The sequence below is a fragment of the Spermophilus citellus genome, assembly GCF_964194105.1.
Source record: "Spermophilus citellus genome assembly, chromosome: 17".
Taxonomy (NCBI): domain Eukaryota; kingdom Metazoa; phylum Chordata; class Mammalia; order Rodentia; family Sciuridae; genus Spermophilus; species Spermophilus citellus.
In genome coordinates, this window is record NC_138199.1 from 4,608,109 (window position 1) to 4,635,899 (window position 27,791).

A 27,791-nucleotide genomic window follows, 5' to 3' on the forward strand; every position below is an offset into this window, starting at 1 on the left:
GCGGGCATGTCGGTATGTGTGTCTGTCCCTGGGAGGAGTGAGGGGCCTGACTTCTGGGGCCACTCCCTTTGGACAGAGTAAAGTCACTGGGACTGGGGTGGATGCTCAAAAGGAGTGCAGAACTTGAGGCTTGAGGAATCAGTGGTGGGGACTCCAGGGGTGCTGGGCATGGAAGAAAACTGCAGTCACTGCTCAAGCCTTTCCAAGCCAAGGAGGCCTGATCCAATGGGGGTGTCTGGAGGGTCTTGGGGGAGGAGCAATGTGATGGCCAGCTCTCAGCAGAGCACAAGAGCAGTGTCCTTAGGGCCTCAAGTCAGCTCTATTCAGAGTCCTGGGGGCTGGGAGGGAAGGACTGACCCAGGCGCCTGGTACACTGGCTGAGGCAGGTGACAGAATCAGAAATGTTTGTTGGGCCAAGTTTAATGGGCTTTGCTGTCCCGCCCTGACAGTCTGCCTTCAGATGTGGTCCCCACGCTTCCCCTTAACTAGGGTCCCAAGCCCCAGAGACGCTGAGCAGAGAGCTGGTGGGTCTGACTCCAGCCAGCAGCAGGCGCGTCTCCACCCCTCCCTGTCCCAAGGTTCTGATGTGGCACTGCTCCTGGTGCAGGACAAGTCCCCAGGGACTCCTCCCAGCAGTCAGTAGGCTCATTACTAAGAATTGCGTACGTCAGGCTTTGTGAAAGCCCCTGGAGTGTGTGTGTTTGTGAGTGTGCGCGTGCCCTACCCCTGCCTGGAGGCTTCCAGCCCAGGAACCCAACTCTACTTGCACTGCTGGACAGCTAGGTAGCCACAGAGCCTCCCGGACTTCTTGTCCCACCTGCGAGACTGTACACAGCTAGTGTTGGACCAGGGTCGCCCACGGACCCTGTGCGCCCGGGGCGGGAGGGGGGGTGCCCACTGTGTGACCTGAGGGAGACCACTGTCCCTCTTTGAGAGCTCCTGGTCTTTGGCCCCTGAAATTTTCTGAATGCAGGCACCTGGAGATGGAGGTGGCGCAGGAGAGGGGGTCGCACAGCCTTCAAAGACTCCTGTCAAAGACTTCTATCTTTGAGTGTGTGTGTGTGTGTGTGTGTGTGTGTGTGTGTGTGTGTGTGTGTGAATCAGCTTCCGGCCCCGCCCCCGGGGCCGCACGTGACCTCAGGTGGTGGTGGCGGCGGGGTGGGCGGGGCAGCACTTAGTCAGCGGCCCGCCCCCGCCCAGCCCCGGGCTGCAGCCGCCGCCTGTGCGCCTCGCTCTGCCCGCGGCTCCTGTGGCCAGCTCCGCGTTGCGCCCGCGCCCACGCCCACGCCCGCCCGGTAAGCGAGTTCCGGCCGCGTCCCCCTGCGATCCCGGCACCGCGGGTCGTGGCGCCGGCTAGTCGCGCTCCCGGGACTCCTGGACCCTTGTCCGAGTCCCCGGCCTCCTCCGGGCAGGCCTCTCGGGTTTGCCGGCCCCGATCGTGGAGCGAAGACCCTCCCTTTCCGGGAGCGCAGGGAGCCACAGCGCAGCGCCAGGTGGCTCGGTTTCTCGCCTCCTACTCTTGCAAACTTGTTGGAAGTTCCCTGGCTGTGCTAGGGTTCCTCCGGAGGTGCCTGGGACTTCAGGCAGCTCGGGGAATCGGGGATGTTGTCCCCTGTGCCCTTCAGGCACAGGCACAGGCACAGGCACAGTGGGTCCTGGAAGCGGCCCACGGCCCCTCACCGTCGCTTCCCATCGCACCCCCCACCCTCAGCCCGGCTTCTCCCTTCCCCACCTCCTTCCTCCAGCCCCACCCCCAGCTCTGTCGCCGGTTCCCGCCCCTCCTGCCCTCTGACCTGCGCCTGGCGCTCATCAGTTTCTTCCCACAGGATCCTTATGGGCAGAGGAGCTGAAGCCGCTGGGAGGCCCCAGAGCGCGCTTTGCCCCAGCCGGGGCCGGAGTTAGGATCCCGACCTTGCAGAGCGGTGTCACCCATCCACCCCCAGCCCAAGTGCTGGAGCAGGTGACAGCATGGCCTTCTCCCAGGTGCAGTGTCTGGACGACAGCCACGTGAACTGGCGCTCCAGCGAATCCAAGCCGGAGTTCTTCTACAGCGAGGAGCAGCGGCTGGCACTGGAGGCCCTGGTGGCCCGTGGCCCCGAGGCCTTCTACGAGGTGCTAAAGCGGGAGAACATCCGCGACTTTCTCTCGGAGCTGGAACTCAAGCGCATCTTGGAGACTATCGAGGTGTACGACCCGGGCTCTGAGGATCCTCGGGGTACCAGCAGCCGCTCCCAGGGGACCCAGGTCAACGGGGTGGGTGATGGAGAGGAAACCAGTGGGGCAGATGGGACCCCCACTGAGGCGGAGCCGCTGCCACTGCCCTCGCTGGAGTACTGGCCCCAGAAGTCCGACCGCTCCATCCCACAGCTGGACCTAGGCTGGCCCGATACCATCGCCTACCGCGGAGTGACCAGGGCCAGCGTCTATATGCAGCCCCCCATAGACGGGCAGGCCCACATCAAAGAGGTGGTGCGCAAGATGATCAGCCAGGCCCAGAAGGTGAGGGGGACCCTGAGTGGGAGTTCTTACAGAAATGCTGGACTGCTGACCTATGCTCACTTAGAGCACAACATGGGGACCCCACAAGGTCCCCAGTGGGTCTCTGCTGCTTTTCTGTCTGACTCCTGGAAGGAGGTTTCACCTGCACCTTCACGGCATTCCTCAGTTTCTTTGCAGAGGAATAGGGTGCCTGGATCTTCTGGCAGGTGACACTGGGCTGCCCCTTCTCCAAGGGCCTTTGTGCATTGTGGAGGAGTGTCATGCCGTTTCCTCATGAGTGGGTTCCCCAGGAGGCAATGCAATGGAATAGGGGGTGGTGGAAAAAAACGGTAGGGTTCTCACCTACTCTCCCTTAGGACAATTGACATCACTTCTGAGAGTCTAGAGACTCACAGTTGGAGCTCTCTGGTGGGGAAGGCTTTTGTAGGGGTTGGGGGACTAGGCGAGGAGATTGAGAAGCAACCTAAGCCATCTGAGGCTGGCCTGGGCATCCACCTTCAGTCACATCCGCCTGTTTCCTGGCTGTTGAGCAACTGAGTGAGTTCTGGCTCACCCTCTCCGAGCTGTTTTGTAAGCTTTGTCATGGCAGAACTTTTTTGGACCAGGATCCCTGCATGGGTGTGGGTAAAGAGTCCAGCTGAAGGTTGTCCACCTGGGTTGAATTTTACTTTTCAGGCTTTGTTTGCACTTCCTCTTCTTGACTCCTGCATGGCTGTGTAGCGTCCTGGCTGTGGGTGGCCATTCCCTGCTGACACGCTGACACACATTCTGAGAGGCAATGCATGCCACTTGCAGAGATTGCCAGGCCATCGCTGGACAGCCATGACCTTCAGTGGGTGCTTTTTCCTAATGAGCGCCTTTTGTGGTTTCTGAGCACACCCTGGTGTGGTGGAGAAGGCCTGCCTAGTGAGCTGTATATTGAGAAGGATTCTGAAGCCAGCTGTGGCTTCAGTTTGTGGGACAAGGTGTCCTTATCTGAGTCTGACCCTTTCACTGTTCCAGTCCCAGAGTGGGGTGGCTAACTGCACAACATAAGAATGCTAGTTTGGGGGACCATTCTGGCTGATGGGGGCACCCGAGGGAGGTTTTAGGCAGAGAAACCAGAAGTGGGTCAGGAGGGGATGAGGTGGCCCTGGCTGAAGTTTCCAGAAAGGTGGAGTTGCTGCCCTCAGTTAGCCATGTCGAGGAACCTGGCTCCCAGCCTGCCTGCTCCCCTGCCCCCCCATTGGCTGACCAGACCAGGCAGCTTTGAGGCTTCGGGTTTCTAGTCTGTAAAATGGGGTGGTTTGGACAAAAGCTGCTCTCTGGCTATTGTGAAGAGGGAGTATCGGGTGATGGGAGTGAGGAAGGAGTTGGAGGAAGGGGGCGGAGGAAGGGGCCTGCAGACCTGCAGGCTGTATAATCCATCCCACACCTACCAAGGTGTAGGCAGGTGCTGACGTTAGGGCCCTCCCCGCTCAGAGGACTTACTGTCAACCCTTGACCCAGCCCCTACCCTCTTTTTTAAAATGGGAGACTGAGGCCCTGCTAGATGCCAGGGTTCCCTTCCTCAGAGCCATCTCCCTGAGTGCATCCCCTACCCCAACCTCAGGAAGGAGGCAGATCGCACTTCCCAGTTGTGGCATGGCAACAGCTGTAGGCTCTGATCTCCCACAGACAGAATGATAGACGGCTCTACCCAGTGATGGGGCCAGATAAGGTGTGCCCAGGGCCAGGCTGGGCACTCAGGGCTTCCCTTGCTGACCCGGGTCTCTAAGTCCCTAGCTGAGATCCTCACCCCCACTATGTGGGTCCTGTAGCTTCATTTCCATGCCACAAAACTCCCAGGAGGTTATGGGTGTCATCAGCCCAGAGGACACTGACCTCCCGTGGGAGGCCCAGTCTCCTGTGTGGCACTATAATGGGTGATTCCCCCCAGCTCCCAACAGGTAGGCATTGCCCTGTGCTATCAGAACCCTCTGTCACACGATAAGCAGAACTCATGGTCCCACAGGAGGGAGACCAAGCCCCTTTTCTCAGATGGGGCATCACAGCCTGGGGGGTGCTCCCACTTTCTGGCCTTTTGTGTCCCCCGGCCACATCCGTTCTGGATGTGTGACCAAAACTGTGTGGGCTTGGATGATGACAATAGCTACTGCTGATGGAGTGGAAGGCACTTCGTAATCTCGGGCAGCATTACCCACATGGAGAAGCCGAGGCCAGACTGGTTAGTTTCTTCCTAAGGTCACCTAGCTAGCTCTTGGGTGGAGGGTGGGGACCAGGCCTGTGTCGTGCTCAAACTCTAAGACCTAACTCTTGTGCCTGGTGCCTGGGCCACAGTAGCAGGACAGAGTGACAGGCGGGGCCTGGGAGGGGCCCCTGATCCAGGCAACCTGCAATCCTCCATCTCCCCTGCCCTGCGTGCTGCCTCTCAGTCTCACAGGGGCAGGGCCGGGACGCTGTGGATGCTGACTGGGCGCTTTGCCTGCCCGCTGGCCTGTGGGAGCTCTCCCTGCCTTATCTGTCCCTATGAATCACCTCTTGTCCCCTGGTCCCCGCCTTCTCTTCTCACCTAGTACCAGTGCAGAGAATAGGTCTCAGTCCCCTGGGCCTGGGGCAGGGATTTCACTAGCCACTACCTGGGTCCCTTCTCAGGGATTCTTCCGGGCTGTGGCTGCTGGTGCTGAGTCAGGACAGCCCCAGCCTGCCACCTCCTCTCTTACCTTGCCTGACATCAGCACCACAGGCAGACCCCAGGGCAGGGAAGTGACACAGCAGGCACTCAGCCCATACCAACTTGGCTGCCAGGGAGTGGCTGAGTCTCCAACCGGACGACGCCCACTGGATTCCCCTTTCCCAAAACACTCGCGTGGGACTAGTGGGTGAGAGTTTCAGGATCCAGGAGAGCCAGGGTAAGCCTCCTGCTCTGCTTCCTCCTGGCTGTGGGACTGGGACCAGCCCTGGCTTCTCTTGGGGCTCCAGTCATCCTGCCTGTAAAATGGGTACAGGCTTCCAAGACTGTTAGGGTCCCTTCGGCTCTGACACCCCGCTGTCCTGTGATTCTGGACTTCTTCGGAACAAGGGATGGGTGGGTCCTGCCTCTGACCCCTTAGTGGTTTTGCCCTGAGTTGGCAGCGTACGCTCTTTGAGGGGCCCTCCGGTCTCAATGGGCTCTGACTCCAAGGTGCAAGGTCACCTGCCTGCCCTTCCCCCAGCCTCTCCGAGCCAGTGATTTATCTGGGGGAAAAACCTGCTGTGGGGTTCCAACTGCATACCAGAGGCTGGGCCTGTAGAATCACGCCTGGGAGGGACGAGTCCCAGCCTCCCTAGCGGCTGCACTTCGGCCTCAGAGAGGGGTGAGGCTGAGCTGGAGAGGGGTGACTTCAACCAGAAGTGAGTCTAGATGTTCTAGCAAGTCACTCTTTCAGCACATGCTGAGTACCCCCACCTTCCTGTGAACATGGGGGTGAGCCTCTAGCAGGATCCCTTTACCAGTCCCCAACAACCCAGGGGAACAAATCACATGGTCTCCTTTTTACAGTTGAAGAAACTGAGCAGAGGAAATGCCAGAGGTAAGACCCAGACTGGAACCCAGACTTCTGCACGCCAGACCAGGGCTAGCGAATGGAGACCCAGAGATGTTAAGTTTCTTGCCCAAGGCCACACAGCAGGCAGGAAGTTGAGCCCAGGTTTCATGATGCCTGATTAACCCCAGATCTTTTCTGTCGGGTCCCCGCCTTTATATGCTGAAGTTCTGGCCTACAGCTTGGCTCCAGGAGAATAAGAGCAGCTTAATGAGGCATTTATTAAATGCCAACTCTATGCCAGGTGCTGAGAGGGCACTTTATCGACACTATGTAATCCTGGCCACAACTCCATACGGGGTGTCGTCTCCATGGTCCAGAGGAGGACACCAAGACTTGGTGGGGCTCAGAGAGGGCGAATAACTTGCCCCAGGCCACAGAGCTGAGAACAGGAGGAGTGGGCCCAGAACCCAGGTCTGCAGGTTCCGAGAAGCCCCCCCCTTTCCCTGGGGGAAGCTGCGAGGGCTGTTCCTTCTGAGCTCTGCCCCTTAATGGGAGCATCAGGGCCTCATCTCCAGTCCCCAGCTTGACTCAGGACAGTAAAAGCGTTTTCACAAGGGCTCCTTGGCTCTCAGACACTGGGCTGACGAGGGAGGGGGCAGGAGTCTGACCACACTGGGCCCAGTAATGGGGAGCCATGGTAGTGCTGGTCCCAGTGGCCTGGGACCAGGAGGGAGGGCTCTTATCACATCTATTGCTTGGCAGTAGTCACGCACCATATCACAACACTTTAGTCAACCATAGCCGCCTGTATACGTAGCCTGGGGATTTCACAGCTGCCTTATTTTGTGTGAACATGCTGCTCTATGACGTTTACGCAGTGAAATCTAATAATGCATTTCTCAGAATGTACCCCCTTCACGAAGCCATGCACAACTATATTAGGACAGCACCCGACACAAAGAGAGGGGCACTGGGGATGGAGGTGGCCTGCGCGGGCAGCAACAGCAGCTAGCCCGGGCTCGCAGCACACCAGGGCTAGGAACCTGCCTCCTGTCTACTCTAGTGGCTCCCAGCCTGGGGCCCTCACCTGTTAGGGCGGGGAACCATCTGATATCCTAATCCCAGGTGTTGGCTCCTGTCTTCTCCATAGGCTCCCTACCCCACGGCGCTTGCATCTTAATTGAGAGTCGAGAGCGCCCCGCCAGGAAAAGAACCTTTGGACTTGGGCCAGTGAGTGCCTCTGCTGTCACGCAGGTGGTAGCACACCTGCCGCTGTCCTCCCTCTCACCACCCCGAGAGTTGAGGACTGTTCTCATATCATGGATAAGGAAACAGGCTCAGAGTGGGCCACAGCCTTCTCCAGGTCACACCAGGGTCTTTGGTGTGCGGGGACCTGTAACTGGGTTCCCTGGAGTTGCTTGCTGGTCTCCCTGGTTCTGGAGGTTACCCTGAAGCTGAGGGTCTCACCCCTGTGGCCAGCAGAGGGACTGGTTCTCCCCAAAGACTGCCTGTCCCGCTTAGCCACTCCTAGGCCGCACAGCCCTGGGTCTCAGTTTCTTCATTTATAGAATGGGGATTGTTTAAAGTGGGGAGACCTGGAAGTACCACGTACAGTAACCTAATTCCTGGTGAGATTTAAATGGAACAAAAGTGGCTCTGGAAAGCACTCAGTGGCTGTCTGGCTGGGGAGCTTCCAGGGTCAAATTCTCACCCCTCTTTGGGAGGACTTGGGGTGGGAAGGTGGGGAGCCCCCTGTCCTGAGAGGAGTTCAAGCAGGGTCTCGGTAGGGTGCAGCAGAGAGGACATAGGTGTCTGGTGGCCCTCTAGCCTTGACCCTGTCCCGTATGATCTTGGGCAGGTCCTCTCCAGGGCTTCCTGAGGAACAAGGACGCTCAGTGACCCCAGTGCCTGTCCGTCATTCTTAAGTCCTGCGGAAGCGGAGGCTTTCAGGTCTTTCCAATCTGTGATTCTGAGATTTCCGTTTTGATTTTCACTGCTTACCGTGAATGCTCTGTCTGAGCAGGTCTTGCACTTACAGGCCCTGGAAGCCCTGAGAATTCTGAGGCCCCACATGGCCGGCGGGAAGAGGGAGAGATCTCGCCCTCTTGCCTCATCCGCAGGGCTCAGCCGGTGTCACCTGACATCTCTCCTCAGGCTCTGCCGGCCCCTTGTCTCGGCATCATTCCTGAGCCCTGGGGGGGCGGCTGATGTCTCTCTGGGGGAAGTGAGAATCAGCGCCACCACACCACTGGGTTAGGCTGGGCTCTGGTCAGAGGGCTTTGGGCGTGACCAGCATGTGCCTCCTGATGGATTGCTACAGCCATTTGGCACTCAGGAGGCCCCAGCCTCCTTTAATTGGCCTTCATGAGGCTTCTTCCATCTACCAGTCAAAGTGGAGAATGTTTCACATGTCAGATGGGAAAGGGAACAGGGAGGCCATCTAACCCACCTCCCTATGTTAGCAAGAACAGAAAATGAGACATAGAGGGGGCAGGGAGTGATCTGTTGGACAGGGCTAGGCGTCCAGGGGCATGGACCATCTGGGCAGTGCTGACGGCAGGCAGGTTGGAGGAACCCAGGGTGTGCTCTGGGAGGTGGTGGGTGGAGTCAGGGCTGGGGATGGGCATGGGATTCCCTTCCCTGGGAGAAGAGCCTGGGAGCCGAGTAGGAACTGTGCAGCCTGGGAGAGTGACTGCCCTCTGTCAAGTGGGAGTGGCCATCAGCATCTCCCTGGGTTTCCAGAAGAGGAATGGGCGTGCGGGTTGAGAGTCCGTTGGCTGGCCCAGTTCTCCTGGACAGTGGCTGGGATCACACTCCCTCTACCCTGGGAGGCGAGAGTCCCCAAACCCGTCCTCTCCCAGTGACAGGCCTTCAGAGGACAGGATGGGAAAACTGGTTTGGAGGGTGCCAGGACTCGGAGGGAAGCACCACCCAGGGGATCCCAGGAGGCCTCCCTGACACCCCGAGAACCTCACTGATCCTGCCTGAATGAGGGGCGGGGGAGCAGGGTGAGAACTCTCAGTGGGAACTGAGACAGACGTCTAGCCCAGCCCTGCTGCTGGAGGAGAGGGTTTAGGGCAGAAGAGTAGCTCTGATCTTGCTGAGCCCATTCCACAGCCCTGGGAAGGGAGGGAAGCCAGGCACCCCACCCAAGCACACTAAGCAGTCTCTTGGACCCTCAGTTTCCCATCTAACCAGGGAGCGGTCATTGTAGCACGGGGTCTCCTTGGGCTGAATTCTTGTGGCTTTTGTGCGTCTGAGAAAGTTTTTATTTCATCTTTGGTTTTGAAAGATGTTGTCCCTGGCCACAGAATCCCAGGTGGACCTTTTTCTCCAGTTAAGTACGTTGAAGATGTTGCTCCTTGTCTGCTGCTTGCCTTGATTCCAGCGAGACGTCTGCTTGTCTCGGGTCCTTCCTCTGTAGTGGTCTTCTTTCCTTCTGGCTGCTTTTAATTATTCGCCATTCTCCATTCTGATTTTTTAATGTCTTGGGTTATGATGTGTTTGGTGGTTTTCTTCCTGTCTTTTCTGCTTGGAAGTCATTGAACGTCTTGGACTTGTGAATTTAGGCCTGGTGGGGCCTTTGGGGGTGCAGGAAGGTGGGGTGGCCACTGGCACTTCCTGTCACAGGCCCATGGGTGGGGCGAGATGTGCCAGCCAAGCCTAGACAGGCTGTGCCGGGCTGTGGGCAGGGCACAAGGGCAGAGGAAAGGTGGGGTCCTTCCAAGACATCAGAGAGGAACATCCTGGGCATCTTGTCTTAACCCTCTGTTCTACTGATGGGGAAACCGAGGGACCAGGAGGGGCTGTGGCCTGTGCCCTGATTAGTGCAGTCACTCGTGTGGGCCGAGGAGCCACTGAGTCTCCTTCTTACTTGATCAAAGCTTTCTGAGACCTGCCTCAGGCCATGCCCCATGTTGGGCTCTGCCCTTGATGAGCTCTGTGTCACAAGTGAGCTGGGCCATCCAAACAGATCATTAGGCAGGGGAATGAATGCCACCATCCCTCGGTTTCCTCATCTGCAAAACCGAGAAAAGAACTGCTGCTGCGGTGTTTTTTGTGAAGACCCAAGGAGCCAGTTGCTGTTGGTTTTCAAGGTCAGTTGGTAAACCTTCAAGCCAGGCGCGGGCTGGGGACTGGCAGAGGGTGGGAACCCAGGGCCTCAGTTGCTGACTCTGGTCCCAGCTTTCCCGTCTATAAAATGGGAAGGCATGATATGTCTCAGGGACCTCTAGGAAACCTTGGTGGCCTGACCAGGGGCAGGTCAAGCCGAGAGGGTTGCTGGGAGCACCAGACACCCCGTCCCTATTCTAGCAATATCCCAGAGCCCAGGGAGCCATGTGGCTGGCTGGCCCTGTCACCACCATCAGCTAGCACCTGTTACAAGCCCTCCTTTGACCACTAGGCACATAGCCTAATGCTACCCTGGGGAGAGCCAGCCTGCAGCCATGGACCTGTGGGGGATCCCCGATGGGGGGCAGGCCCCAACAGAGCCAGTCTCCAGCACATGCACCCTGGAGCAGGTACGCTCTTGGCTAAGGACAGCTTGGGGGAACTGCACGTGGCACAGGTCCTGCTGGGGCATGTCCCCCCCGCCCAAGCCCAGGGCTAGTACCCATCTGCCAAGGTGCGCAGGGCCTGGAACCTGCCCTGACCGATCTAGGGGTGGGAGGGGGCTGGTGTGCCTCCGGGGAGAGGCATATTGGCTGTGCCCCATCAGGCCCCTTTCCAGGGCAGCACGTGAGGCCATTTGCCTGCCCAGGAGCGGCTCATTCACGGGCGTCGTGGGGCTACAAGCAGCTGGCCCCACGTCCTCGCTGTGGAATCCCCGGTAAGGAGCTGCCTGCTGCCGTCCTGCCCCCAACCTCAGGGTATCATTACCCTCAGCTGGTGGTAAAATCCGAGGTCATCAGAGCCACTCAGCAGACATGATGTCTCCTCTGCCCTCTTATCTACCTCCTCCCAAGCAATCTCTGTCTTTTCTTGAATGCCTCCTGGGTTGGGGAGCTCACTCCCTATCAAGATACCTGCTCAGCCCTGGGCAGCTCTGGGGGGCAGAAAGTACTTGCTCATCTGGTGCTCCCGCCTGCCTGCCTTTGGCTTGTACCTGCCAGTCCCAGCCTCTGTGTTGACTGTACCCCAACAGCCCTTCAGACTCGGAGACGGTGACTCTGAGTCTGTTCCTTAGAGGGTGGGGAGAGGACGCCTCTGCATCCAGGGAGGACTGACCGGTCCTGCACCCTCACTCTCTGGGCTTTAGCAGAGAGCACCACAGGGACCCATGTGTCCAAGGGAAGAGGCCAGACACCAGCCCTGGCCTGGCTTGGGGTTGGTTCAGGTTCTGCCCTGACTTTCTCTGTGACCTCTATCAAGTCTGTTGGCCTCACGGAGCCTCAGTTTATCCAGCTGCGTGTGGGATCTCACTGCCAGGGTGCTTGCTGGTGCTGGAGGAGCAGGAGCTGGGAGGATTGCCTGAGGACTGGAAGGTGCAGGAAGGGTCATCAAATAGGTATCCCCGAGGCTCTCTTCTGTGTCAGGGTCCTTCACACATGTGGCTGTGTCTGAGCACGCACAGTTCTCCTGCGAGATGGAGCCTGTTACATTGATGAGAAAACTGGATGCCCAGAGGAGTTAAGGGTCTTGCTCAGGGTCACACAGCAAGTTCATAGCAGGGTAGGCATGGAACCCTTCTCTGTGCAGGAGTTTGGGCTTTGGTGCCAAATGAGCAATGGGTGTAGCAGGGGCCTGAGGCCCAGGAGGAGCCCAGATGGGCCTGCAGGGGCCAGCCTGGTGAGCTCACTGTGGGTGTGCAGGCAGGTCCCTGGCAGGCTCCAGGCTGCCTCCCATCACCTGCATGTACAGAGCCTAGTGGAGGGAGACCTCCAGGTCACTCTTATGGCAGGGGTAGGGTGAGTTTGGCTCCCCGGCAGGCCTGGGTGAGTTCCAGCTTGACTCCCCAGCTTGGGGAGTTCCTAGCACGTTCCTAGCCTCTCTGTGTAAGGTTCGGGGCAGTTCTCAGACTCAGGATAGTGGGGCCATCCTGGAAGTGTGGGAGGAGCAGGCAGCCTAGAGAGCTGGACACCTGCGTGATTTAACAGTGACAGGCATAGGCCCTGGTCTGGCTATTGGCCCATGCTGCCAAGTGGCCAGGGAAGAAATGAGGCTCCACGGCCAGCCCTGTCCCCATGTCCGCTCTGTCCTGTGCCTTTACTCACCTGGTCTCCTGCCCAGGCTGGGGAAACTGAGGCCACCAATTAGCTAGGACAGGCGGAAGATCGGTAGATGCACTACCCGTGGTGGGGACAGATGTTGTCAGGTGACAAGAACGACTCCATGCTGGTCTGGTCTCTGTTCACACCAGACAGGAGTGGTGGCAGGGGAGGCCTGCCAAAGTCTGCCCCAGCTCGGGGACACGGGGAGCCCTAGGCGAGGGCCGCCCCAGCTGCTGCCCTCCTCCCCAGCTCTCTGGTTCATCTCAGTGTCACCAGATATTGGGAAGAGGCAGGGCCTAGCAGGTCTTGACCTGGGCATGAGACCAGGAATGAACCAACACAGAGTCCCTGGGCTGAGCCCCTAGTCTCTCTGGGTCCTCCTGAGTGCTGGTCCGAGCATGTGCCAGGGGTAAAGAAGGAGGTGCCCTGGGGCACGCACAGACTGACGCTTCCCACTCCCCTCTCCGCGCTCCTCACTGTGTGTCAGCTGAGCCATTTTCCGTGGTCTCATCGAACAGAAAGGGCAGGTGCGTGGGATGGGCTCTGTTTCCTGCTGTCCCCATGGAGTCCAGCCCAAGGCCCCAACGAGGATCTCTGTGTTCTGAGCGTCCCGTCCTGCCCATGACTGTCCAGTCCTGTTCCTATGGCTTCTGGGCCAGCATGTGCCTCCGCAAGATGGGGGTGATCTGCCAAGGCCCCGTCTACACTGCTGGGTTCTTTGGCAAACCCGGTCTCTCTCTGTCTCTGCTCCCAGGTGATAGCTGTGGTCATGGACATGTTTACCGACGTGGACATCTTCAAAGACCTGCTGGACGCTGGCTTCAAGAGGAAGGTGGCTGTGTACATCATTGTGGATGAGAGCAACGTCAAGTACTTCCTGCACATGTGTGAGCGGGCCCGCATGCACCTGGGACACCTCAAGGTGAGCTGGCTCTCCATCTGCCCAGGTGACTGGAGGGTGAGGATCATTCAGCCAACAAACACTTGGAGCACCTTCCTATTGCAGAGGAGTCCAGTAGGTGCACGCTGAGTTCAAGCACCTAGAGCCTGTGGCCCAAAGCAGTCGCATAGCTTGAATGGCCAAGGGAATCTTACCTCCAACAGGTAAACGCTGATGAAGTGCCTACCAAGCAGGTGCTGATGCTCATGTCAGGTATCCTATCACGTTAATATTCCACAGCAGCCTGTGCTACATTTGTAACCTTAGGCGGCTCATGGCTCCATCTAGAGAGCTCAGACAGTAGGCAGCTCTTTCTTAGGCTAAATGCAAGCCTGTCTCAGTTGCTAAATGCAACTCTGCAAGGTCAGAGTTGAAATGGATTTGAGGTGCATGAGCACAGTAGAACAGATGTTGGGGTTGGGGGAGATGATGGAACAGAGGTGGAGAAGAGAGGACCCCCCCCACCCACACACACAGAATCGGGAAGTGGGGCCCAGGTTCTCAGCATTGCTTCGCTGTGTGTTCTTGAGCTAGTTGCTTCCCCCTTCTGGGCTCCTGGTTTGGCAGAAGGGCAGATGAGATGATGTGGCTGTGCTCTTCTACTCAGGTACCCTGGCATTTGTTGCTGCCTTTCTGGGGGGTAAAGGAGAGTCCTTCTTCCATCCAACCAATGCTTGACACCTACTGTATGCAGAACGTTTCTCTGAGTACAGATCAGCATGCCTAGAAACAGTTACTGCTTCTGTAGCCTTTGATGTGTGTCAGGCCCCAAATGGGGCACTTCTTTTGTGTTAGCTTATTTAATCCCCCTGATAACCCAGTGGGATTGGTCTGTGTTGTTCCCATTTGGCACATGAGGTAACAGTCCTGTGCCTGGGTGCCACTGCTGCTAAGCTAGAGATCAGGGGCTGGGGGGGGGGTGCTAGCCCCAGGCTCATACCAACCTCTGAGGGTCCTACCTCTCAGAGCTTCAGGCCTGTGATTGGAACGCAGATAGATGCAGGAGGGTGGGCCGCACTGGGGTGGTTACCCAGGAGCCGGGCACCAGGCTTGTAATTTGCCGGCAATTGTCAAAGCCCCCCACCCCCACCCCAAGCCGAGTTCTTTCAAGTGGGTGTGAGTTCTCTGCTTCGAGTCTCTAATTTCAGGAATATTTTTCATGTGGTCTCTCTGGTAGGTTGACCCTCAGCCCCACGCCTGCCGGCTGTGTAATTAGTGCCGTGATTCCACTCTGGTGGCATATAGCTCATGCCAGAGTCACAGCGTGGAAAAAGAGAGTTTGGGAATTGGACCGCACAGGCTCCAGCCCTGTGGGCAGCACTTGTCTGTCCAGCCCTTCCTGCACCCCGGGAAGAGACCCTGGCAGAGCCACATGCCCACATGCACCTGCCACATGCCGAGTGATTGCTTCACACCCATCGTCACTCGGCCCGCTCATCCCTGGTGTGAGAGGCAGGTACAGCTGTGGCCGCCAAATGGGACCCTGATGCAGAACTACTCGGGAGGCTTGGGGCCCCGCCTTGTGCTGAGAAGCCCTCACTGCCCCTGTTCTGAACTCTCTGGGAGTGAGCGGTGAGGGTGGCTGTGAGGTCACGGGAGTCTGGAGTGCTTGAGCTACAAGGGGTCAGTGGCCATCTGGACAGGGCTCCCACAGATGAGGAAACTGAGGGAGGCCAAAGACATTCTGCCAGGTGGGTTGACCCAAAAGCCAGTAGAGAGACATCGGCTCTGGAAAGGAGAGTAGAGAAACACCCTGGTGCACACATGGTCTCCCCGACCACCGTGTGTGGCTCTAGTCTCTGGGCCTCCAGTCTCTGGGCCTCTAGTCTCTGGGCCTCCAGTGCCTCATGGCTGTGACAGTGCCTCCCAGGGTGACTTGAGGATGGAACTGAAGGACGGTGGTGGTTCCAGCACTTTGAGAGTTGAGGACAGTTATGCAGCTGTTGGCAATGACAATAAATTACAAACCCCAGGCCCTGGGCTTGGGCGTGAGTCCCTCCCCGCCCCATGCACCACAGGCCTGTCGGCGGGCCCCCTGACCACTCAGGGCAGGGGAGGGGCAGCTCACACAGCTGTTCCTGGGCTTCTCCCCCTATCCCACCCCCCATTTGGCCGTCTCCCTCTCTGGGAAGGCGGCAGGGTTTACAGGGTGGACCGACCCAGGAGCCACACACCTTCATGAGAAAGTGTGAGCCTGGCTTCCTCATTCTCACCTCTGAGCTGCCCCCTCTGCAGCCCTGGGCCTGTAGCCAGAGGCTCCTGTGGGCCCAGCCCTGGCCAGGTGTCACCTTGTTGAGGTCCTGCCTGCCCAGCTTCCTCCCTGCCCGCCGGCTGGCTGGGCCCAGACCTGTCTGGGGACACTTCCTTTGCCGGTAATCCCTGGGCCCCCCCTCAGCCGCCTGCTGCCCTGGCCCAGCTCTGCACCGACGTGCCCTGAGTTCTGTGGGGCCTAGAGAGCAGGTTGTGCCTGGGGTGGGGGTCATATTAGTGACTGTGGGGTGTCTGGAGGCACAGTAAGAGCCACGTCTAAGAGCCTTACTTTCCTGTCTTTGGGGACAGGCAGGATCCTTCCGATCAGACCCCAGCTGTGGTCTGAGTGCCGAGAGGCTTCCATTTCCATCTGTCTTGAGATTCACCCTCACTTCCTTCCTTCCTCCTGAGCTATGAGCTTGTACGAGTACATTCTGGGAATGGCCGCCATGAATGCTCAGGCTGACCCGCTCCTGGTCTCCCAAGTGTGAGCAATCCGTAAAGCCCCTACCTAGACATCCCGAGCACCCTAGCCTGCTGCTAGGGGGATGATCCTTCCATATTTCGAATGAAGAACAGACCTGGGGAAGAAGACCAGCCTGTCACCCAGCTTCCTTGCCTCTTCTAGAGTCACAAGACCAGGCCAGTGACTAGGCCCCATTTAGGGGTGCTCTTGGGTGCGGAGGGGTGCCCCAGAGCCCATGGGAGCCAGATTGGGCCTTGAGGCTCATGGCCTAACGCAGATCGGGTACTTTGCTTTGTGCAGCCAAACAGGAAAAACCAGCAGCCACTGGGGCGAAGGCTGGACCCGTTTCTACTCAACAAAGAAATGTCAGCCGGATGACCGTGGGAAGGCCCGACGCCAGGCTCAGCTGTAATGCAGGTCCCTCACTGGACAGGCCTGCCTGCTTCTCCTGGGCTGGAGGAGGGGTGGGGGAGGCCCTCAGATGCAGCCCAGTCAGCGTGGAAAGCAGGGCACGGAGCCCGATGTGGGAGGCGGGCTGGGACCCCCTGCTCCCTTCCCTCTTGGGTACATCTGCACTTTGCTTTCTCTGGCCCAGGCCTGGATCTGTGATGGATCCAGGGTATAGGGAGGGGTCTTAAATAGGAGGTGAAGGGGTAGGGGTCTGCCCTGCTGAGGGCGATGTCCAGAGACAGAGTTTACTGTCACGGATCATTTGGCATCTAGGGGTAGAGGCCAAGGATGTTGTTAGTGCCCAGACCTTTCCCCCTGAGAATTTCCTCACCCACATCAGTTGTGCTGAGGCTGAGCAGCCCTGGTCTAGAAGACCCAGGTGCCCTCAGATAAGGGCTTGGAGCTAAACTGGCTCAGCCCTGTCCCATCCCTTCCATCCCCTGTCCTATGAAGATGGTTCATAAAAGACTTCCCGTAGCCACATTATAGAGTGAAACCTGTCCCTTAGTGGAGACTGGCTGAGGCCCAGTAGCTCAGGTGTGCAGACTCCCCTGTCACATTGGGTTCTGTCCTCTAGCTTCTGCACACTTGTTCCCTGTTCTCAGCCCAGGCCTGGTCGGGGCACATCAGTAGGCCTCCACTCCTCCTCTGACCCAGGATGCACAGGCCTCTTGCAGAGAACAGTCAGCTGAAGTCCTGTCCTCAATCCTCTAGTCTGGGCTGAACCCCGCCCACTGGGAGACTGTGGGAAAGTCGTTTCCTCTTCCTGAGTCCACCTGGCCAGCTGCCATTCCAGATGTTTTCTGGTCCCCTTTGTAAGTCACCCATGGCCCTGTACAGTTACAGCCTTTGTGCCACCTGGAGCTCATGGGTCCCTCGGTGAGAGCCAGACACTTTCTAGGACCCCTGCACGTGGCTTTGCAGAGGAGTAAACAGGTGTGGAGAGGCCTAGTTGGTAGCAGGACTGGCTCCCGCATCTGACCAGAGCTCGAGTGCCCAGACCCACCCTGCTCAGTTGGGTCACATGGTCTTATGAGCACAGGTGGCCTGGAGGTAGTTTCAGGGTAATGGGCTGCAATTTGCCCCCATATGCACTTGGGGAAGAAGCTGCCCTCTGAGAGCAGATGAAGGGCTGTCTGACTGTCTTCCACTCCCCTGCCCTGCTCTGACTTGCCCTTGACCTTCTGAGGTTCCAGAGGCTCCAAGGATGTACCCAGGACACCCACTTGGGCCAGCCTGCCTGTCTTTCCATGCATCTGCCCATCCTATGCTGGGGGTATCCCAGTACCTCGGAGACAATGCAGCTTTGTGGAATCATCCGCCTCTGCTCACGCGAGCCCAGACACATGAGACGTTACTTCATCCAGGACAGGCCTCATGGGGTGGGGCCCACCCAGGAACAGGCTGAGGACAGCCCATGAGGCAGAGGATGGGGGGCCCTGCTGCAAGCCCCCACCTGCTGCCGAGCCCTAGAGTGAAATTAGCTTTTGAGTTTAGGGCTAACCCTTCAGTGTGCAGACAGGGAAACTAAAGACCAGAGAGGGCCAACAGCTTGCTTAGAGTCACACAGTGGGTCAGAAGCACAAGGTCTGCCTTATGTGGTAGTCACTCCTAGGATGTAAGCGGTGACTTTCCGAGCCTCTCATCAGGACAAAGTTTTGCGGGGAGGAGTGGCACTGGTGAGAGGGGTGTAGAGGCTGATGGCCGAGGACAGGGGTATGGCCCCAGCACACACCACTGGGCGTGGAAACCATGGGCGGCTGCAGAGCTGGGCTGTGGTTGGGCCCAGGTGACAGGAGAAGGCCTCTAAGTTCTTTCTTCTGACCTCTCATCCCCAAGTGTGTTCTTGTGTTGGGTACAAAGTCACGAGTGCTAATTGTCCTGGGCCGTGGCCAGCTGTGCAGACAGGCAGCCTGCGGGGCGGGGGCCTAGGGAGCCTTCCCTGGGAACAGAGGCTTATCTGCCTTCTGGGTTGGGCCCAACAGCAAGACGATTGTTCACCCCACGGCTGGGTGAGCATTGCGTGAGGACCCACCCAGGGGCCCGTTCCTGTCATATCCTCTGTGGATACGCTTGGGGCTGCCCCAGCCAGAGGGGGGTGGGACATGGAAAGGAGCCCTGGAGCAGGGGACAGTGGTGGATGGTCCTCTCCCTCTTTCAGGTCCTCCTCCGTCGCCTGCAACAGCCGCCTCCCCCCCCCCCCCCCCGGTTCTCTACCTGCTGTCTCCACACTCGTCTCTTACATTCTCCCTTCTAGAAGAGCCAGAACGGTTCTTGACATGTGGTACTTTTTGCTCTAAATCCTTCCATGGCTCCCTACTGCCCCTCAGCTTCAGGCTCAGCCTGCCATGCAGGCTCCCTCACCCACCATTCCTCCCTGAGGTACTCCTTTGAGCCAGGCCTTTGGAAGTCCCTCTGCCTGGAATGCTTCACCCTTCTCCCACCCTGACCCATGCTGTCTCTCCTGGGAGCCTCCCCCAGGTCACTCCCGGGGTTCCTCCCTCATCCTGAGTGTTCCTGATTGTTGCCGTGTTTACTCATCTGCTTCCCCCATAGCAGGATCCTTGCCACTGTCATCTCTGTCCACCCCTGGGGGCCTTAGCAGGGGTCAATGAACAATCGAACCTGTGGGCAGTTAATAAGCTTGGCCTTGGAGTGGATAAGGGGACAGGTAGACAAGTCACCGCTCAGTCTGATGAAGAATGTGTCACTGCCTGATGCCCCAAGCTGGTCGAGAGTTCCTGGGAGGGAGCGAGACTCCCCATGGTAGGAGGTGTTCAGTCAGACCAGTCAGGATGCTCTTGAGGTGTCAGGATCCCTGAAACCTGTGTGTGGTGGTGCACATCTTTAAACCCAGCTTCTCAAGTGACTGCGGCAGGAGGATCCCACGTTCCAGGCCAGCAACTGAGCGAGGCACTATCTCAAAGCAAAAATAAAGAAAAAAAAAAAAAAAAAAGCAAAGGGCTTGGGCTGTAGCTCCAAGGTCGGGTGTCCCTGGGTGTGATCCTTAGAGTGAATGAATAAACCAGCCACACCAAGAACCCCAAGCCTCATCACAGGCCTCCTGAAACCGTCTCTGGGGACACCTGGAGGCCTTCATGCTAGCGCAATGCCCTGGTGAGGCTCGGACCCTATGGCCCCAGGTCCCTTGTCCACCTGGGGCTTCCTTCTGAAAGCCCTGGGGCTGTCCCTAGATGCCTGGGTCTCAGCCAGGCTCACTGTGCACTTCCTGGGTCCACATGTGCAGCACTGGCTGGAGGGACCTCCGACGGTTCCAGAGACTCCTCTCTGGGAAAAGAGACCCCTGACGTGGCCAGGGACCAGGGAACAACCAGCAGCTATTTATCCAGCTCTGCTTCTCATGCCTGGGAGAGTCCTCTCCTCTCTCTGGGTCTCCTTTCCCCTCCTGTGGTCCGAGAGCCTTGCTGACCTGCTTCTGAGCCCAGCCCTGCCAGCTTGGTGAACAATTGAATCTGACTGTTTATTGAACCTGTCTGGGGTGCCAGGAGGTGTCCTGGCAATGGGGAAGTAGGAGAGTTTGCAGAGTCCTGCCCTCAGGAGCAGAACTCAGCAGGGACAGGCATGGCCGGTCACTCATCCGGAGAGACCATGGAGTTGTTAGAGTGGAAGACCCAGATTCCTCAGGGCCATCCATCCCCCACCTTCCTGCCCCTCACTCTCCTCCCTCCTCTCTCATCTGCCTAGTCACTGCCGTCCATGGGGCCTTTCCAAAATATCACCCTCCCATTTGATACCGTGTGACATAGCTGGACACAGTGACGCACGCCTGTAATCTCAGCTACAAGGTCGGGTGAGGCAGGAGGAGCCCTAGTTTGAGGCCAGCCTCAGCAACTTAGCAAGACCCTCAGCAACTTATGAAACCTGTCTAAAAATAATAATAATAATAATAATTTTTTAAAAATGCTCCAGTGGCTTCTGCCCACCATGTGGCATTTCTCAAACAGGCCTGGCCACTTGATTTCTGTCCTCTTTGGTGCTGTTCTGTGACACTGAGGGCCAAAGCCCAAGACCATCCTGGCTCAGACCCTTCATCACCAGTGTTGGGTCCTCTGTGTCCCCCCTTACCTGGACCCTGCAGTCTCAGACACACCAGCCCTTTCCCCACATCTCACGATCTCTTCTTTATCCTTGTTCCCTGCAAAGCCCTCCCTGAGTCCTGGTTAGTCTCCTTCTCTACCCAGCCCCGGGAGCTCAGTGTGATGGTTGACTGATTCTGCCTCTCTGTCTCCCAACACAGAATCTTAGGGTACGCAGCACTGGGGGAACTGAGTTCTTCACACGATCAGCCACCAAGTTCAAGGGCGCCCTGGCCCAGAAGTTCATGTTCGTGGATGGAGACCGGGCTGTGTGCGGCTCCTACAGGTGATTTCTCCATGGCTGCTGTGAGGAGTTGGCGCCTTTGGTTCCCAGCTGGTTTCTGCCCTTAATCCGGACACCCTGGTTATTCCGGTTCATTGGTCCTAAAACTGCTAAGGTGTATGCAGAGCTGGGCACACCTGGCGCCTGTGTCTGGGGGCGGGCAAGGAGGCTTTTGTCCGAGGAGATGGTTGTTCCAACCTACAGTGTGAACCTGCCTGGAGGTGACGTGGGGGCCAAGCTGCCCCCTCCCAAGCCCACAGGATGGTCGTTCTGAGAGTCATCAGTGGGGACAGGTGCAACCTTAGGTACCATTAGACAGTGTAGCAGGGCTGCCTACAGTCACTCCAGGGGTGGTGGTAGCTAAGACCCGCGATGGCACTAGCCACCAGGTACTACTGGACATGAGTGTCTCAATGAATCCAGTAGCAGCCAGGACTCAGTTTCAACTCTACAGCTGTGCCCTGCCCTCTGTGCCCCACAGGCCATTTCTTAGTCCCAGAACCCTGCAGCCACCATCTGGTGAGCACCAGCCAGGGGATTCACAGTGGACTCTTTGGATGTCTGTTGCAGCAGGGATCAGGAAGGCTCACTAGAATAGGGGTCTTGGGCCGGAGGGAAGTCCCTGTGCCTGACCAGAGCTGCCTCTGCCTCTGTGTTACAGTTTCACGTGGTCAGCTGCCAGGACAGACCGGAACGTGATCTCCGTGCTGTCTGGCCAGGTGGTGGAGATGTTTGACCGGCAGTTCCAGGAGCTGTACCTCATGTCTCAGAGCGTCAACCTCAAGGACATCCCCATGGAGAAGGAGCCGGAGCCAGAACCCATCGTACTACCGTCTGTAGTCCCTCTGGTATCCACGGACACCGTGGCCAAGAAGCTTGTCAACCCCAAGTATGCGCTGGTCAAGGCCAAGAGTGCCGATGAGATTGCCAAGACCTCCTCCGAGAAAGAGGAGACGAAGCGACCCCCAGGGCTGCGGGGCCCCATGCTGGCTGAGCGGCCAGGGGATTTCCCTGAGCTGCTGCCACCTGTCCATCCGGGACTGCTCAACCTGGAGAAGGCCAATATGTTTGACTACCTGCCCACCTGGGTAGAGCCGGACCCGGAGCCTGGCAGTGACATCCTGGGCTACATCAACATTATAGACCCCAATATCTGGAACCCCCAGCCCAGTCAGATGAACCGCATCAAGATCCGGGACACATCCCATGCCAGTACCCAGCACCAGCTGTGGAAACAGAGCCAGGAACGACGCCCCTCCCCAGAGCCCTGCCCACCCCCAGGGCCCAGTGACCCCCACGATGGGGTCCCAGCTGAGAATGGCCTTCCCCAGGGAGACCCCGAGCCTCAGCTCCCTGTGCCGAAGCCCCGGACAGTCCCCGTGGCAGACCTGCTTGCCCAGGATGGCAGTGACGTGGACTGGGCTCTGGAGACCCCAAAAGAGGAGACACCTCCAAATGGGACAGACCTCAGGCTACCCAGGACGGTGGACCCAAGCCATCCCCCACTCCAGCGGCAGCTGTCTGTGACCCAGGATGACCCCGATGGCATTGGGTCAGTGTTCCCCAATGGGCTGGATGGTGGGGAAGAAGAGGAAGACGACGATGACTACGTGACTCTCAGTGACCAGGACAGCCTCTCAGGCAGCTCCGGCCATGGCCCTGGACTCCGGCGGCCCTCTGTGGCCTCTTCCATGTCGGATGAATACTTCGAGGTGAGGGAGCGCTCAGTCCCTCTTCGAAGGCGCCACTCAGAGCAGATGGCCAATGGACCAGCCCAACCACCCCGCCGGCAGCTGAGCGTACCCCACATAACCCGAGGGACCTTTGGGGGACCCCTGGGCGGGTCCCCATGGGCACATGGTCGGGGGAGAGAAGAGGCAGATGCATCAAGGAAGATGCAGGCCCAGCGCTCTGCAGACAAGGCGGCACAGGTGGGTTGGGGTCCCTTGTCCCGGGACTCACGGGAGTCCTCCTTGCAAGTGACCTGAGAGCCACCATCCCTTGGGCTACTATGTTTCAGACTTGGAAGGCTGTCCTTGTTACAGACAGAAAAACTGCTGAATGGGCTGGGGTGGGAACCACCCAGAGCCAATTGGCTGGCTGTTACTATGCTGGGGACTCTTGGTCTCAGGGTCCCGACAAAGCAACCTCGGGAAATGCACATGTCCACATCCAGAGGTCCGAACACTTGGAGTTGTCCTATCTTTCTGTTGCCTGTCCGGTGGGTAGTTAAGTCCCCTAGTTTGCAGACAAGGGAATGGCAGAGCACAGAGTGTAAAGGTCACACAACCATACGTAGTCCTCATCTGGACCTTGTGCCATGTCATATCTGTGTCTGTCCCTTTGTGGCCCCGGGGACCACTCCCCGCCTCCTTCCATCTGGGCAACAGCTCACATCCCTCCTTTGCCTTTCCTTCTAGTCACCTCTGTAGGACGAAGCCTCAGAACCCCGAGTGCCCTGCAGCCCTGGCTCAGCACCAGAGCCTTCCTACCTGGGAACAGTGCACGGCTGATCATGCCTGGCATGATCATCAGGCCCATGGGCAGCATCTTGAGGTAGCTGGCAAGGATGGAGCCCGCCTTGGCGTGGTTCAGGTTGCGGGCAGATAGAGATCGCTGCACGATGACCTGGGAGCATGAGCAAGAGGGAGTGAATCCCAGCCCCGGGGGGGTTTCCTGTGTTAGGGTCTATCCCAGTGGGCCTCAGGGAGTGGCATGAGACAGGATGCCATCCCACTGGCCCCAGACCTGCCCTAGCTGTCACTGCCAGCATCCCCCACTGGAACTCACCCTGGTTGGCCACGTATCTCCTTGTCCCCAGGGACTCCATCTTCCCATTTGTACAACAGGGAAGCTGTGGCTCCTGCCTGCTGTCCACCTCTGGCAATTGTCAGAGCTGGAGAAGACTGTGGCCTAATGGCATCAGGGTCACAGCCCACCACCCTCATCCCCTGAACCCTCATGAGAGTGGCTGGCCATTCATGCATGTACCAGGAGCAGATATTGGTGCCAATAGTATGTGCCACAGACAGAGGTCAGGAATGCCAAGGCCTGGGATTTAGGAAGCTTGCAGTTCCCTCCTGGAGAGTCTCAGAATCTGCCTGAGATAACCAGCTCCTCTGGGGGCCTTAAGCAAAATTTTTTTCCCCTTTTTCTCTGTAGGGCTAGGGATGGAACCCAGAGCCTCAAACATTGCTAGGCAAGTGCTGTACTACTGAGCTATACCCCCAACCATGTACACAAAGCCTAATAAGCCTCAGTTTCCAGATCTGCAGGATGGGAGAAGGAAGGAATCTAATTCGGACTGATGAATCCCTCCTAGCTCCAATATTATGTTTTTACTTATTAAAAAAAAAAAAAGTCCAGGCATGGTGGTACATGCCTGTAACTCCAGTGACTCTGGAGGCTGAGGCAGGAGGATTGTAAACTTAAGGCCAGCCTGGACACCTTGCAAGACCCTGTCTCAAAATAAAAAAAAAAATAAGACAGGCGTGGTGGTGCATGCCTGTAATCTCAGCGGCATGGGAGGTTGAGACAGGAGGATTTTGAGTTCAAAGCCAGCGAGGTGCTAAGCAACTCAATGAGACCCTATCTCTAAAATACAAAAAAGGACTGAGGATGTGGCTCAGTGGTTGAGTGTCTCTGAGTTCAATCCCTGACACTCACTCCCCCCAAAAAATAAGAGGGCTGGAGATATAACTCAGTGGTAGAATGCCTCCAGTCTGGTATAATCCCTAGCAATGTCAAAAAAGGAGAAGGGGGCTGGGGATGTAGCTTAGTGGTAGAGCACTTGCCTGCGATGGGTTCCATCCTTAGCACTGGGGGGAAAAAGAAAAATATATGTGTGTATATATATATATTTTTATGTGTATATATATACACACACACACACACACACACACACACACACACATATATATATATATATATATATATACACACATATATACGTATTTTTTTAAAGTGGACTCTCCGATAGTTTTTCATGTGTTCATAGGGTTGCACTGTTTTCAGCCTCATCCACAATGAGTAGGTGAAATGTATTTTTTTTTTTCCTGTGCTATTCCACAGTTTAAATCTCCTCTGCTGTCTGCAACTCAGAAGCAGGAGATATCTGTGATTTAAACTTCTTTTCCAAGCATGCTCATTCAATAGATAGTTCCCAGCATTGACCCCACAGGTGTGCCTCTCCTGAGACATCCATTAGAGGAAAAGTGTGCACAGGCTGCAAGGCAGCTGATTTCTGTCCTGCCTCTCTGCCAGCTTGCTGTGACTTGGAACCAATTCTTGCCTCAGTTTCCCCATCTGGATAGTGAGGGTATTAGAGGAGGTTCTGTCTAGACTCTTCTCTCCTCTATTGTCTTTGGACTGATTGCAAGAGTCCCGAGGCCTTAGTGTCATGCACATCTGTCATCTTTCATCATTGACACGAGACTCATTGTTTGTCTCCATTATTTCATCCTGTGCTCCAGGACAGGGGCTGAGGCTGAATTTCCATGAGCCACAGGGATGCTCCCGTGCGTGGCTCCTTCACCCCTGAGTGTCAGGGATAATGTGTGGACCTTCTGTGGTCTCAGTGGGGAAACTGCCTCATAGCACCTCTCACAAGGGACATCAAGTCCTAGCCTGGTCCTCCCTCCCTCCTTAAGATTGGCCTTTTCAGCTCCCTGACCCCATTTCTGTCTGCAAAATAGGTTACTGCTACCAATGCAGGGATTGCTGCAAGGACCAAGTGAGGTCACTGGTGTGGACAGTAGAGCCTGTGCCTGGCTGGTCCAGGGCCTTTGGTAGATGTGAGTTCTCTTTCTCAGGATTTTTTTAGCCTTTTCTTAGGGTGTGGCCACTAGCCAGTCATGGCTGACTATAGAGACTTGCAGTCCCTGTTAGGACTGGGGCTGTTGCTGCTGACCTAGGGGAAGATACTCTGGTTCATACCACAGCATCAACAGGGGACAGTTTTGGGAGCTACCAGAGCTGGCAGGACCCTAAGAGTCATTCCCATCTGTGCACCATGTGTTCTGCCACTGAACCCAGACCAGGCCAGGACTCTGCCTTCTGGCCCTTCTGCCTCATTTGCTGTTGGTTTCTGTCTCTGATCACAAAACTGTCACCTACTCATTGTGGATGAGGCTGGAAACAGTGAAAAGTATATAGAAGAAATGAAAAGCCCCCACGGACCCAGCATAGAGAACAGAGCATAGTCAGACCCCTGGGTCCGCAAAAGTCCTCAGGGGCTAGAGACTTGGGAGCCTTGAGTCAGACCTGTGCCAGGGGCTGGACCAAGACCCCACAGCCTCCAGGCAGACCCAGCCCAAGGGGAGGAAGATGGGGCGGCAAGGCTGAGGCCCTGCCCTGGGCCCATCAGCTGACCGCTGCTCTGACCATCTGGGGTCTGCAAGGTCCCTCCTCTGCCTCCCTGGAGGGCCCTTTTTGGGTCTTAGGCTCCTCATCTGTGCAGTGAGGCCCATCCAGTCCTGACCCCAAGGACCTTCATAGAAATTCTCCTGGATGGCATCCCACTCGGAAGCCTGTGCCGTGCCAGGCCTTGCCACACGGAAGGAGACAGGAGGTAGCTGAGATATAGGGACTCAGCCTGGCAGGGGTGCCCACACGCCCTGCTCGCCCTCCACTGCCATCTTTCCTCTAGTACATTTCCTATCTGGGCTGGCCCTCAGCCTTCCCAGGGGAGGTGGGCAGACATCTGCCATGGGCCACATGTTCCCTGGAAAGTCCAGGCATACTGCATAACTAATGTGGGCATCTGAGGGGTGTGGGGTTACAGATGGGGAAACTGAGGCCCAGCTTCCCAGGGCCTCTGTCACTTCCAAGTCTGTGTCACTTCCCACTGTTAGAACCCAGGGAGAGTCATTGGGCAGACACTGATGGAGCCCCTCTTGCTCAGGAGTCCCGGAAATTCACTCCACCCTCCACGTCTACCTCTGTGTCTGGGCCTCAGTGTTGTAGCCTGTGAATGGCCTGCCCACCTCACAGGGGAGGCAAGAGGTCCCCAGCTTGTGCTCTCAGGACAAGCAGGCAGGGGTATCATCTGCTTCTGCCCAGTGACAGGAAGTGGCTTTTCTGAGGTCACCTGCAGGGTTCATGATGGGGGGGGGGGAGACCAGAGTTGTCTTCTTCCCTCAACAGAAATTCAGGTCTCCAACAACCCCGTTCAGTGTTTTTAAACCTCATGCAGCCCTGTGCCCAGATTGATAAGGCTTGGTGGGGATGGTGAGGAAATCTGGCAGGAGCTACAACCCCAAAGGCAGAATGATTCTGTCTGTGTCACAGATGAGGAAACTGAGACATACAAACTAGTTAAACCCAATGTGTTGAGTGGCCGAGCCAGAAATCTGTTGCTCCAGGTCTGGCCCACCCTGCGTGCCTGGGAAGGGTCCCTGCACAGTCCTTACTCTTTGTTTCTCTCTTCCAGGGCCAACAATTCCACCGTGATGGCCCTGCCTCAAAGACCCCAGGAGGTCCCCGGTACCGCCCTGCTGCTGATGGCGCCCAGAGCTCTCCCAGGAAAGTGACCCTGGCCTCAGTAGGCCCCCAGCACTGGCAGCCCAAGGGCAGCCCGACAGCCCGCATACTGCCCGATCCCCGGAGCCCGAGGCCAGCACGAAACACCCGCATCTTGGCTGATAGCAGAGCCACTGAGGAGCGTCCGAGTCCCTTTGGAATCCCATTTTCCAAACTGTCCCAGTCAAAGCACCTAAAAGCCAGGTCGGGGGGCAGCCAGTGGGCCTCGTCTGATTCTAAGCGGAGGGCCCAGGCACCTCGGGACCACAAGGACCCCTAGCAGCCCCGTCCGGGCTGGACCCACCAGAGCCCACGCTGCAAGGCAGGAAGGTGGAGAGGGTGGGCGTTGCTGGCACTTGCCTGGTCGGTGCACCAGTACCAGGTGGCCATGATGGTCAGGCCGAAGGTCATCCCGGTCCATGGGAGGTCCCCTGTGTAGGGATCCCGGAACATGTGCATGGCATCTGTGCGTGGCAGGTGGCAGGTGGTGTTGGCGATGGTCCTGGAGGGGATGGCCTGGGCATACGCTGCCTCCAGCTGCCCATATCCGCCGATCTGGTCGAAAGCTG

The 27,791-nt window shown here is 57.4% G+C and overlaps 2 protein-coding genes across 4 annotated transcripts in view; one reads left to right on the forward strand and one right to left on the reverse strand.

Annotated features, from left to right (window-relative positions):
- The window catches only part of SLC5A10 (solute carrier family 5 member 10), a gene marked incomplete at its 5' end in the record, with an annotated part of 66,931 nt that overhangs the window by 15,263 nt on the left and 23,877 nt on the right, over nt 1-27,791 (reverse strand). For all 3 annotated transcript variants that reach the window (XM_081272542.1, XM_081272543.1, XM_081272544.1), the window contains 2 exons: nt 23,196-23,331; nt 27,583-27,788. In XM_081272542.1, the coding sequence (XP_081128668.1) occupies nt 23,196-23,331; nt 27,583-27,788 (342 nt within the window). The remainder of the gene's footprint in view (nt 1-23,195; nt 23,332-27,582; nt 27,789-27,791) is intronic.
- Nucleotides 1,192-27,671, forward strand: FAM83G (family with sequence similarity 83 member G). Its single transcript, XM_081272541.1, has 6 exons — nt 1,192-1,295; nt 1,827-2,499; nt 12,972-13,139; nt 20,582-20,706; nt 21,365-22,634; nt 27,134-27,671. Exons 2-6 carry the CDS (start codon nt 1,969-1,971, stop codon nt 27,500-27,502), a joined length of 2,463 nt encoding a protein of 820 aa, XP_081128667.1. The 5' UTR covers nt 1,192-1,295; nt 1,827-1,968; the 3' UTR covers nt 27,503-27,671.